Source organism: Chelonia mydas, chromosome 3, assembly GCF_015237465.2.
Source record: "Chelonia mydas isolate rCheMyd1 chromosome 3, rCheMyd1.pri.v2, whole genome shotgun sequence".
NCBI lineage: Eukaryota > Metazoa > Chordata > Testudines > Cheloniidae > Chelonia > Chelonia mydas.
The window spans coordinates 100,964,595-100,978,381 of NC_057851.1; the positions used below are offsets into that span (position 1 = coordinate 100,964,595).

Below are 13,787 nucleotides of genomic sequence, written 5' to 3' on the forward strand. Positions count from 1 at the left end.
CTCATAGAAAAATTTCCTTTGTAGAGACTAATAGGATATTTTCTATGTCTTTTTCCTCAGGTTTTATTTTGAAGGCACTTCATGAAAACAGGATCAGCTTATTTCTGTCTTCTGAAGGTAGTCATAATCTTCTTGTAGGAAATGACAGTGATGTCACAAAGATGATGATGTCTTTTGGGGATGGATAGAAGTTCAAATGAAGATGTGTTCTATTATTGCCCAAAGACAACTGTAAAATCTATTCTCATTTCTTTATTACAATAGCCACTAGATGGCATTCTGTCATGTTGTAAGAGAACTACTACCAAGCTGAAGAATGCTATGCTGCTGAAAAAGACCAACCACAGGGTTCAGAAACCAGTCAGGCAAGGTATTGAGCACCTCCTGAGAGGAGTACTGACGTTATGAAAGTTCGCAAAAAGAAAAGGAGTACTTGTGGCACCTTAGAGACTAACCTGCTGGAGAGTGGGTTTGTGTGTCTGTGTGTGGGGGGGGTGGGGGGGAACCTGGATTTGTGCTGGAAATGGCCCAACTTGATTATCATACACATTGTAAGGAGAGTGATCACTTTAGATAAGCTATTACCAGCAGGAGAGTGGGGTGGGGGGAGGTATTTTTTCATGCTTTGTGTGTATAAAAAGATCTTCTACACTTTCCACAGTATGCATCCAATGAAGTGAGCTGTAGCTCACGAAAGCTTATGCTCAAATAAATTGGTTAGTCTCTAAGGTGCCACAAGTACTCCTTTTCTTTTTGCGAATACAGACTAACACGGCTGCTACTCTGAAACCTGTCGTTATGAAAGTTGAGGCTGCTCAACACCTGCCTGGAAATATTCAGCACCTTGCAGGATTGAGCCTTTAATGAGCACAAAGTTCAAGCTGTTTTCCGCACTGAAGAGGCATGATGTGACTTTGTCAAGGAACACAAACATCCACAGTAGTAGGACTAAGCACTTTAGAATACAAAACAAAACTTTCTTTCCAAGTGCTTTGATCAGAATATCCTGACTATCAGCCCTTATTATTACCCATGAGTCCTGAGAATAAAGGAGATAATTTTCCCCATTTTTCGTAATATCCTGATATCAGAGAAGAGTCTGATATCTCGATTTAAGCTGTTTTTCTGTGATAGAGGTCTGAGTCTATACAGCTCCCATTGACTTCAATGCTTTATCTACGTCCCCTAGAACACTGGGAGCTGGATTCAAAGAGTTCCTGTTTTAAGTATTTCCTGTTCTCAGGAAATGGAGGAGGCCTGTCCTAAAATAAGCATTGCAATTGGAAGAGGAGAAAGTGACAGATGACAGGCCAGCGTCTGGGATGCTGAAATATCGTCACTGGGAGGGCTGCCTTGCAACTGAATGATATATAATGGGACAAAAAACTCCTACCAAAACAGTCACTGTGTGGAAACAAACACTGACAATTACCATACAGACATTAAGTGCCACCCATTCTGATATCTCTAGAATGGTCCCTGTTCTCACACACGTGTCCTGTTTTCTGTAATGTCAGTTTTCAGGATACTAAAATTGCAGAACTCTTTCTGATTGGGATAGCATAGCCAGCCAGATTCTTCTCCCAAAACATCCCAATTGCTTTAAATAGTCATTCTCGGCCATTTGCCTTCACCAATAAATTGCATGGTGATACAAAGCTGCTTCTATTTGAACTTCTACCACAACCTGAGAGTTGCAGTGGAGAATGTGTATCTACTGCTTTGTTACTCTCCACCGGAAAGAGAAATTCCCAATAAGCCCCTGCTTCTTCACTGGGATTCTTCTTGGTAGGATCCCAGGACTATTTTGTTTAAAGCCTTCTGTTTACTTTCTTTGTATGGCCTCTTCAGCAGGCCAGCTCATCATCTTTTACCCAATGACAGATTTTAAAGAACTTCCTCAGGTCAGTGGGCTTTCAATTCAAGATGTGGGTAATCTGGTAAATTTACTATGGGACTGAGTACAAGGTGGAACAGAGGATTGTATGAGCAAGGTGGTGTTCAAATTGGAAATAAGATAATGTACATACAAATGCTCCCAATATCAGTTATTCAGCCCCGTACAATACAAGATAACTTTTGCCTCTTTAAAACAAGTGTTAGCAGAGAACTTGTAATAACATTTAAAGCAGGCTCTGGGAGAGCAACATTGCTTTTTAATAAGATGGCTATTTAAAGGGATTCCATTTCTGTGTCCTATTTATCATTTTGGGGATTGCCAGTATTACATTAGCGACTGACGTATAAAAAAATAGCCATTTCATCATAGTTTGGAGTGAAGGTTTACAACTCAGATTTGCCAAAATTTTTGCTACTGGATCACTTGCATCAGGATAGGAATACAATGGCAACATTATAAACTAGGTATGGTTTAGTTTGTTGGGATTTTTTAAATGCATTAATTTCTTAGCTGAGTCAAGTGCAAGAGATCTGTATACATGCAGCACAATTTTGTATTTATTTAAAAAAAACCCCAACATTACATTTTTTGAGGCTTTCCTACTTGAGGAATATGGCGTAATATTTTCAGAAGCATGCTGGACCCTCCTGCTGTTTATCTGTGAGGACGCATAGATCTGGGGGGCAGGAAATCACTATTGCGGTCAGGACATACTTGTTGTCCAAAGGATCACATGGAAGCCAAGCCAAAAGCTGACTGTGGGCGGAAGGTTCCAATTGTTGTTATTAGAATTGGAGCCCTCAAGTGTTCTCATCTGGGTAACTCTGGGCTGAGGTCAATGAATTTTCATCAGCTTATGCCAGTCTTTAATTTGGCCCTTTAACTGAGACTTCATACAGCAAAACTTCTGAAAGTGTCTACTTACAGCATCTTGAAAACCAAATAGCACCAACTGGACTTGACTAATACCATGACTGTCAAAGTCTAACTCCAGTTTTAGTTTTGAAAGAGTGGTCGCAATGATTTTGCGATCAGTTGACCTTACAAATTCTCTGAGGCTGGCAACGAGAGTTGTGATGTGCTCCCATTTTAGTTTGGGTTCTTCAGCTCCCTGTTAGAGGAACAAAAAGGAAGAAATTCAGCCTAAAGCACATATCTTAAATTTTACATCTAATGGTTTTAACCAATATGAGTTGATGCACAATAAATTACCTTTGCCCCCTCTACATTCCAGAAAATTTACCTCTATAACAGACATTTCTTTAATTACCAAAAAGTATATGCTGCACAGTGCCACTCATTTATTTTGTGCAAGTAAATATATTTCAGAAAGATGTATGGAGAAAATGCATATTTCACTGTTATTAAAACTTTTAGGTCCAGAGAGTGAAATTCATCCTCTGCTGAGGGCCACTACAAGGTGAAGTCCTAATTTAGTCCTTAAAGGAGGGATTAAGTGGTACTTCCTTGGTGCAGAGGGCTTTGTAAGGGGAGAATTTCATCCTGAGTGCTTAACTCCAAGCAGAAGATTCACCCCAATAGGGCATTTTCACACTATAGCTACATTTACATCTGGCCTGAATTTTTCACAGACTACTATCAACATACTGTGGATGCAATCAATGATCTGTCTCATTCACATATGTGCTCACACTTCTGAAATCTCTATTTTATGTTTAGATCAGCTAAGAATATACCAAAATGCTTGAAAGGTCATTTTTGGAGAATACTACAGAAAGCAATTAGGTATAGGGTCAGAGGGTTTTTTCTTTTAGCTTTCAGTTATGCCAGCTGAAATTAAATCTGAATTTCAATTGTGGGGAAAGAAATATGAAAATATCACAAGTCATTATAATAAACTCCAGGGGAAAAACTGTTATCACAGAACAATCTTACAGAGTTATTCTGATTAAAGTCAGATAAATATTTGCAAAGATACCCAACACTGGTTTCCAAAGCAGAAGAGCACGTTGCTTTTTGCTTCCTGCTATTTTTTCCACTCTACTGTCATGACTATGTCATGCCTCAGGAATTCCTCTGTATATAAATAATTCAGTTTAATCCTCTTCCATTATTTACATTGTTCCATTGACACATGCACTGATAGTTATATCTGTTATAGTAGCACTTCAACAAATAGAGGTTCTTGGGCACATCTGTTTTACTTCCTCCAGTTTTTAACCCTTCTCTACCACTATTTCAATGACTGATTCTACCAAGAACTAGAAAACCTCTTTCTATCGTTATGGCAACAGTTTCTATCCACAGCAATAGTGCTGGGTACCTTTAGAAAGATTTACCAGGCAAATCAGACATTTAAGTTTGAACCATAATTTCTTGAACGTATCTTTTTTTAAAACCTAAATACCATGGACCATATTTTACATGCAAAGCATGATTTAGAGCAAAGATACTCAGGTTGAGAATGAAATGCAGTTACAGACTGCAAAAACAACAACAAAAAGCACATCATCTGACTACAGTGTTGCAACATTTGCAGTGTGATGAAGAATTGTTTATTATTTCACATCCTCCTGTACTGATATCAGAATGAATCACCCATAGTAGTGTCAGGAGGTAATGCGTTATTATTTTGTGGCTTTCTACAGCTCCACCTGACACTCTCTTCTCCCTCCCTCCATCTCCACTCCTAACTGCTGTGAGGGATGGGGCTGTTTGTTCTCTCAATTGCTCCTTTTCACAGCAGCTTGAAAGGACAGGGATGTGTCTCGTCTATTTTACTTGGCACACCTGCTGTAGTCTGAAATGAGACCAACTTGGGCAAAGGAACCATGTAACTCTAGAGCCACAGGTTGAATATCCCTGGCTTACACTTTTGGAGTTGATTAGACTGATAATTACACGTATTAAGCCATCATCCTTTATTAGTCCTGTTAGAAAAAAAATGTTGGCAAAAATGAAATTTCATTAAAATGTTCATATTTTTTCTTCCGTTGTTCAACCAGTTGATATCTGTGCGCACGCAGAGGCAGTAGTTATGAATAATGTAAAATACAAATGTACCGCAACACAAATATAATTTTGGTGCATGGTTTTATCGTCAATACAATTGCACTCTCTCAAGTCCTACATTATATCAGCCACCTATAGTTTGTCAAACCTTATTTTGTGTCTGACACCTGATTTAATATAAACATTTACCCATATGCATGCACACACTTACTGGAAACCTGCAAAATTACATGCTATTTTTGTCTGCCTGCAAGTTATTTTACCTGAGCTAAGGCTTCCATTAAGTTCCTCACCACCTTCTCTTGGTCCTCTGTTAATATTCTGTAGAGAGTGGCTCTTCGCTCACTGTCTTTTTTTAGCATGAAGAACCCAGAATCTTTCTCTTCAGGTGAAGGAGGAGCACTATGATCCTCAAAATTCTCATCTGGGATGCTGAAAGTTTACATGATGAAAGTTAACATTTAAAAAAAAAACAAACCTACATTCCTAATCCGTGAAGCAACACAAAGACAACATAGCTCTTTACCTCAGAAAAAGGGACTGGATTCCTTTTGCATCTTTTTCTCCACATGATTTGGCTCTTGATTTGAAAGAGAATGGATCAATTTTTAAGTCTGTGTCAGGTGAAACAGAGCCATATTCACTGCTACTGCTCGTATCTTCTACCAGAACAGGGACAGGCAAAGATATGCTCCGAAGGTATTCTACTCATGAAGGAACAATCAGAAAATTAGTGTTTCAAAACCATCCCAAATGGTCTAAGCTACAATGGCTATACCTTAATTCTGGAAAGAAAGTTATTCTTTTAAGATGAGGCAGAAAAGATAAACTCCAACCTCCCACCTCAGTAACACATATCTTAAAATGCTCTTTTTTCCCCCCATATGTTACTTGAAAAGAGCTCTCAGCTACTGGAAGGAGTCACAACCTATTTTAGATGAACAGTTCTTAGAGACCTGGGACCATCTCAACTTACTGGGCATTATGGTCTTTACAAAGTTAAGATATAATAAACTCCCAGAGCTACAGTGCTTCTGTATACATTCATTCCAGAGCCCCTCTAAGCATTCTCTCAGAGTATTATATCTCAGCACAGAGGCTCTGCCCAAAACCCTTGCAACAATTTAAGCCTTACATTAGGGGCCCAATCCTTCTCTCTTTGAAGTCAATGGCAAAAGTCCCATTGACTTCAATGGGAACAATTTCAAGCTTAAGCGGTGCTAGGCCCTTCACACAAGCCCTCTATACCAAGCTAAATTTCACCCTAGGTGAATCTGGAAGATAACCTGGGGCTGATTCTTTTGGACAAATGTGTGATACATGCAAGTTAACTCTGAGTTAGTTTCTTCTATAAACAGCACACTTGCTGTTGCAGCAAGAAGGTTCTGAATTCTCATTCAAACTTAGGCTGACCAGACAGCAAGTGTGAAAAATCGGAACGGGGGTTGCGGGGGAATAGGTGCCTATATCAGACAAAGCCTCAAATATCGGGACCGTCCCTATAAAATCGTGGCATCAGGTCACCCTATTCAAATTCTTATAGGGCATCCCAAAATTTAGGTAATTGAAAAAATGAATAAAAATGGAGACAGACTACTGTTCCAAGCAAATGTCCCTCTGACATCTTGCTGTTTCAGGTGCCATGCACCATTTTGAATGGAACTGTTACTATAAACAACAAGGCCCACGATAGGCAAGATTTTAGCCACCTGCCCTGTCAAACCGTAACCTAACCTGATTATATACAGCAGTTCTCAACTGGGAGTCTACGGCCCCCTGGGGGTCCACGAGAACTTTCAAGAGGGCTGCAGGGCTGAAGCCCCAATCCCCGGCGCCCCCCTGGGGGCTGAAGCTGGGAGGCGTGGGGCTGAAGCCCTGATCCTCGCTGCCCTCCGCTGCTCCCTAGCATGGGACGCGGGGCTGAAGCTCAGAGCCCCGAGCCCTGGTGCTCCCCGTGGGGCAGAAGCCCTGAGCCCCTGGTCAGAGTTGGGGGCATGGAGGGCATTGCCTCCTCCCCCCCACCCAAATGCAGCACAAGAGCATGGCAGTCCTGGGGGCAGCTCCACACCTCCCCCTATCTCCTCTCCCCACCCGCTGGCCAGGGAAGTGGGAGCCAGGCAGTGTGGGGCAGCTGGTACCATGGAACAGGCAGCAGCAGCGTTCCCTCCTCTCCTGCTGGTGACGCACATTGAAACTGCTCCTCAGCTCCCAACCCCCTTCACTCACGCAGCCGGTAAGAGTCGCCTGGGTGGGGAGACCTGGCTCCATAGCTGGCAGAGCCCTTGGGGAACAGGGACTGCAGGGGAGTCCTCCCGGCATACAGCCTCTAATACCCCTCTCCCTACACCGAGCTACCCCAGTCCATATACAGCCCCTAGTATCCCTCTCCCTGCACCCTAAGCTGTTCTCAAACTTTTTGAGCTAAGCCCCACGCCCTTGAGTTATAATTTTGGTTGCGTGCCCGCCCCACCTGAACCCAGACAGGCCGGGTGGCCTGCTGAGATGAGTCAAGGGGTGGAGGTAGCGCTCCCTCCCTGGACTCTGCCATGCGGAGGTGGCTCGAGCCGCACTGGCCCCTGCCCACCCCAAACAGAAGTCAAACTATGCTTAGGCCCCAAGCCCCGGCCCCGAGACTCACACCCCTTCGCCCCTGCTAGGCCCTGGAGTTTTTATAGCATGTCGAGGGGGGCCTCAGAGAGAAAAAGGTTGAGAACCCCTGATATACAATATTTTAAACCTATGTGGTCAGGTTATGGCTTCCTAAGAATGATAGACTGTTCGGTTTGATAACTATGTTCAATTATCTCATCTGTGCAGTTTTTAGATGTGATAATTTATCGCAGAGTAAATTATTTTTGTTCTATCAGCATAGTTACATGTTTTGAGAAATAAAGTTAGAATATTAAAACTCACCATTTGAGCTAGCTGAAAGAGCTGTGGGAGGAAAAGCAAACAAAAATACTCATCATATGGTAAATTTAACTGAGTAAATATAGTGTAGGTAATAAATTCTTTCCTCTCAGTTGTACTGTGCATGCTAACAATATCTAGACTGTCATTTATCCAATCAGTCTCTGATTTCAATTGAAAAGAGAAATTGGAATTTAATCTATTTTTATTTGTTTTTTTTCTCCAAACAAGTTAACATGGTGATCTAAATATTTCTTCTTTATTTTAGGTATCTTGATAAAAATGTTTTCTTAAATGCAACAGGCATTTTTTCCACATTTAAATAAATACATCACTTATGCTGTCAAAGAAGCCACTTGTGCTCCACAATTTAAAACAAAAAACAAAACCAGTGGTATAATCTGTGTAATAACTTTGTATACAATAGCTAAAGTAAGAAGATTCTTCTATTCAGTTTAAGTTTAAAGTAAATTTCAAACATCTTAATATTTCTAGCAATGGTAAAACCCTTAGAAAAAATGAATCTCAGTTTGTTTTAATGCCTGTCATAGAAATCAAAGCTTTCAACAAATTTTGCAGTCTTTTATATTGAACTATTTTTGCTATGTAATCAACACATGTTGCTGATTAATCGGTTGTGCAAGTATGCTTTAAATTAGAATATTTCTAAGGACTTTCAGAAACTATATAAAATACTTTATCTGGAACAGTCCCATACAAGTGGTGATAACAGAATTATGCTCTTACAGAATCATAGGACTGGAAGGGACCTCGAGAGGTCATCTAGTCCAGTCCCATGTTATAGACCTATTCTGCTGAATATTCATCAAGACAGAGGATACACTGCTTTAGTCTCAGAGGTTATGACCAATGGTTATAGGAAACAGTCTCTTTAATGAGGTAAAATCTAACAGATACATCTCAGTGATAAAATTACCTAAGAGTTTTGTCTGGGATTTTCTCTTCTTGCTTGAAATCTTTAAAAACTCATCTACAAGTAGTTCATTAGCAAAAGTTCGCTTGTCAGGGTCTGGTTCAAAGCAACGCAGTATGAAGGCTTTGGCCTCTGCTGACATGGATTTAGGGATCTCTGGGTGTATTTTAAACATTCCCACCTGAGAGAGATGAAAGAGTAAACAAAGAGAAACCAGAAGTCTTTTCTCATACACTTTGCTATCTGCTTTTGATACAGACTTACTAAAACCCCTTCCTTAAAACCTACTGAAATCCATGAAACAAAATCATCATTAATAACCTGCATTTTAGTAGAATATCTGAAAAATTCTCTCGCTCCCAAGGAAGGTCTCATAGAAAGAGGATGCACTGCTCACTGGCTCACCATGTTAAAATGGAACGACATAAAATTTTTTTTTACAGATTTGTGAACAGCATTTTGTTGCTTCATTTCTGTCTTCTTCGAAACAATACAGCATTCCCCCTCAATTGAATCACATCAGATAACACATTCGTTCTAATATGCTCATTAAAGAGGCATTTCCTTTATCTTATCCTTGCTGTTCTCCCACTCTCTGTCTTTTAATACAGTCATAAGATTTCCTTTGTTTACAAAAAAAACAATGGACCTGAACAGAACGGTCTAAGAAAGAGGTCTTACCTTAAACATAGCTGCCTGTGGCTCTCCCAGTTCATAAAATGGAGGCTTCCCTGTGGCCATTTCAATAATAGTGCACCCCAAAGACCAGATGTCAGCAGCTTTCCCATAGCCTCGTGGCCCTTTGTCTATTATTTCTGGTGCCATATACTGAAGGGTACCTGATTAAAACCACACTTTTTTAAATTTAAAACTCAGATGATGAAGTAGGCAGCTAAGGAGGACGGGGGAACAATGCGGACGGGCAGGGAGTAATGTTAGTAGTTTAAAGAAATTATCCTCACAGATTTCAAAATAATACTTTTAGTTAAGGCCACAAGTGAATGATGTTTGCTACAGATCTGATCTGAAGTCCACTGAAGTCAATGTTGAAACTCAGTGGACTTCAGTGGGCTTTGGATCAGGTCCAATTTTCACAGTCACATTATATGCCAACAGAAAAATTAGGAGGGCAATTTTGAATTGGATTCAGAGATGGAAAGGAACTGATTAGTGAGGTAACAGGATTCTACTTCTTGGAGTGAAAGAGCCATTTAACCATAGCATTCTGCATTCTCAAATTCAGAGGGCAAGAATTTAGCAAACACTGAAAGAGGGAATTGAAATATACACGTTGAAAAGTGATTATTAATTATATATATAATGCCCAGAGTGCAATAAGTTTGAATTAGGTTTTCAAGCAGGAGGAAGATCAAATTAAGGACAAATTCTTGAGGTGGAGTTAGGCAGACTAAGCAAACAAAGGAAAAAGTTACTTTTGGGTCAGTGAGGCAGCAAGATTAAAAACTGTGTACATAAGAAGGAGAGTCAGGAACCTGGGGAAAAGAGGCCTATCTTGCCTAGGAGGATTTGAATCTCTCAAGAAATGTCAGCAATGGCATTCCTCTCTACCAGTGCATACAATTAAACTTACTAAAATAAAGTTTATAATTTAAGATTAAGCAAGTAATATAAGCCCATTCCTCCAGCTACTATATGCATTGATTTGAAGTCCATGGAAGTTCTGCATGTGAAGCTGCTGCAGGATCTGACCCTGCATTCATAACTATTCTTCTTTTGCTTTCAAATTGGAAGACACTGTAAACTAGAAACATACCAGTGAAAGTTTCAGTACATGGATTGATCCCCGCAAGTCTCTTTGATGTTCCAAAGTCTGAAATCTTTAGAACTCCACTGTATGTGTTGATAAGCACGTTATCACCCTGAAGGACAGAACATTTAGACCAATTATTTTTCTCTAGTGACTGTTAATGTAAGACAACTTGCAGCACACATTTTCAAAGCGCATTCTTTTATACATAATAATTACTCTAAAGGGATATTTAAGGGGGTGACGGGGTGGGGAGAAATCATCGTTGCTACCTTCTACAGTAACAGTTTAAAGGTGCTCCCTCTCTAAAGTGAAACATCAGCACTTGTGTATGCTTCCCCATCTACAGAAATTCCATAAAGAACACTGATAGAGGAAAGAAACACCAAAGATTCTTCCAACTTTAAAAAAAAAAATGATTTCCCATTGTCAGGTCTGTATTAAGAATCTCATTATGGAAACTCCTTCTTTCCTCCCAACCCCCTATAACACTTTCCCAACTTTCCACAGTGTATTTTTGATTAAGATATTACCCTGAAACTCCAAATGTATTGTCCACAAAGTTGGGCCATATTACAGAAAATATTACTTTAATCTTATCTTCACTTTTAAAACAGGCTTTTATGGACTATGATCATGAGTAACTTTATGATTACTAAAAGGAAATATAAAATGAATTCCAACAGTAGGAAAACTCCAAGTTAATACAGGTAACCTAAACCACTAGAAAACACATTTGGGGGCAGAGGGATAGCTGGGAAAAAAGGAGACACTGAATTACTGGTAGAAATAGATTTTTAAATATATTGAATGGGAGCATAGTTACACAACTTCCATCAACATATGGGAGTTCTGCAGCTAAAACTCTGCATGCCTCTTTAGATGGCAGAAGCTCATCTCAGTCTCTATGTAAAATTGTAATAATAGAATATAGAGCCCTTCTTTCCTATCTCTCATGAGTGTGTTGCAAAACCACATAATTGTCCATTTTACAAACATGACTTTTCCCTGTTAAATGAACCCATGCCTGTGATTCACAGCACCTTCTCACCTTTATGTCTCGATGTACTATCTGATTATCATGGAGGTATTTTAATCCTTCAAGAATCTGCTTGGTGTAAAAACCAATTGTCTGCTCGTTATCTTTTAGTGGTCCCCATTTTGAACGCAGAAGAGCAGAAAGGCTGCCTATAAATTTTTTTTGGGGAAAAAAACAGAGTAAACTTAGCTCAGAGATTGTTCTTTCTGGCCTTAGCTTGTGTCAAGTAGTAAATGTAACCACACTAATAGGAACAGAATACACCTTTACTAAAAAGCAGACAACCTCCATAACACAGAACATTCTTAGATTTATCTATAATCAAACTTCTAAAAAATCTGTGTTTCTTTTCATTCATGATGGTCACTGGCTAAACAGTACTCTGTGTTGTTGTTTTTAAGTAATGCCAAACAAACTCAAAACCAGCACTGAACTCTCAGGAAAAAAAACAAAAACCAAGCAAGTCTCAACCCCTGACACAGCACAGTTGGTGAACTTTCCCCACCAAAACTCTGTCTCCACTCCCTCCGCCCCCCGATAAACCATCATCCCATAAAACTCTACACCCTTCAGATGCCTGGGTGAAAGGAAAGGCCTTGCAGTATGCACTTCCAGGTCAACATTCCCAGACCGAGTGTGTGGAAGCTTGTTCCATAACTATAGGCCCCTCATGTAGAATGCTTTACAATCAATCTCCCACTTCTTTGTTAAACCAGGAGGAATCCAATTTGAACAGCTCCGCCAACCATAGCTGGAGCAATATGGCCTAGGGAAAGATGTGGTCTTTCAAGTAACACACCGCTAATCAAAGTCACACTCCTTTCTCTCCCTGAAGAGAGGCAGACTGAAAAGAAGCATTAAGGAAGTGTCTCTAAGTATGTGTGGAGAGATTTTGTAGAAAAGCTAAATTCAACAGATAGATTTTGTATTTAGTTCTGACTGTTCATTTCATGTAGGAGTGAGTTCCATAGTCCAGGTTGGGCTTCCATGAAGATTCTATCTCCTCCATCCATTTACCACCTGTCAAGGTTCCTTCCCCACTCTGAACTCTAGGGTACAGATGTGGGGACCTGCATGAAAGACCCCCTAAGCTTATTCTTACCAGCTTAGGTTAAAACTTCCCGAAGGTACAAACTTTTACCTTTTGTCCTTGGACCTTACGCTGCCACCACCAAACGTGTTAAACAAAGAACAGGGAAAAAGCCCACTTGGAGACGTCTTCCCCCAAAAATATCCCCCCAAGCCCTACACCCCCTTTCCTGGGAAGGGCTTGATAAAAATCCTCACCAATTTGCATAGGTGAACACAGACCCAAACCCTTGGATCTTAAGAACAATGAAAAAGCAATCAGGTTCTTAAAAGAGAATTTTAATTAAAGAAAAAGTAAAAGAAAAACCTCTGTAAAATCAGGAAGGGAAATATCTTACAGAGTTATCAGATTCAAAACATAGAGAATCCCTCTAGGCAAAACCTTAAGTTACAAAAAGACACAAAAACAGGAATATACATCCCATTCAGCACAACTTATTTTATCAGCCATTTAAACAAAACAGAATCTAACGCATATCTAATTAGATTGCTTACTAACTCTTTACAGGAGTTCTGACCTGCATTCCTGCTCTGGTCCCGGCAAAAGCATCACACACCCAGACAGACTCTTTGTCCCCCCCACTCCAGATTTTAAAGTAGCTTGTCTCCTCATTGGTCATTTTGGTCAGGTGCCAGCAAGGTTATCTTAACTTCTTAAGCCTTTACAGGTGAAAGGGTTTTGCCTCTGGCCAGGAGGGATTTTATAGCACTGTATACAGTAAGGTGGTTACCCTTCCTTTTATATTTATGACACCACCTTTTCCCAACAGTTTCATATTTCCATTGGAACGTAACTGCTAATGGAAGTCATGGTCATAGAAGTAGCTCTCTCAGATAGCTAGGGCCAATATTATGCAGAGCTTGCATTAAAACAGAAACCTTGACCTGGACTTTGTATTCAATCAGGAGCCTGTGTAGGGAGCAGAGCACTGGGGTGGTTTGTTCACAGTGATCTGTACTGCTCAGCAGACAAGCGTCTACAATCTCTACCAGATGAAGCTTTTGAAAGATGTAAGGTACCATTCGTAGATATAAGTTGCAATTAATTGAGCCTACAGTTCATGAATATGTGGATTACTACAGCCACCTCTGTGCCTAATAGGATAGAGTGCAGTCTTGTAGCTAACCACAGATAGAAATGTGTATTTTTTGCAGCCGTGACAATTAGGACCTC

At 40.1% G+C, this 13,787-nt stretch overlaps 1 protein-coding gene across 6 annotated transcripts in view; it reads right to left on the reverse strand.

Moving 5' to 3' along the window:
* MAP3K5 (mitogen-activated protein kinase kinase kinase 5) overlaps positions 1 to 13,787 on the reverse strand; it is a 155,092-nt gene that overhangs the window by 13,632 nt on the left and 127,673 nt on the right. For all 6 annotated transcript variants that reach the window (XR_005224718.2, XM_037894853.2, XM_037894854.2 and 3 more), the window contains 8 exons: positions 11,537 to 11,673; positions 10,492 to 10,597; positions 9,399 to 9,556; positions 8,721 to 8,898; positions 7,787 to 7,807; positions 5,400 to 5,577; positions 5,137 to 5,305; positions 2,826 to 3,011 (listed from right to left, as the gene is read on the reverse strand). Coding sequence is in view for 5 of the 6 variants with exons in the window: in XM_037894853.2 (XP_037750781.1) it covers positions 2,826 to 3,011; positions 5,137 to 5,305; positions 5,400 to 5,577; positions 7,787 to 7,807; positions 8,721 to 8,898; positions 9,399 to 9,556; positions 10,492 to 10,597; positions 11,537 to 11,673 (1,133 nt within the window). In the remaining variant the exon portion in view is untranslated. The remainder of the gene's footprint in view (positions 1 to 2,825; positions 3,012 to 5,136; positions 5,306 to 5,399; positions 5,578 to 7,786; positions 7,808 to 8,720; positions 8,899 to 9,398; positions 9,557 to 10,491; positions 10,598 to 11,536; positions 11,674 to 13,787) is intronic.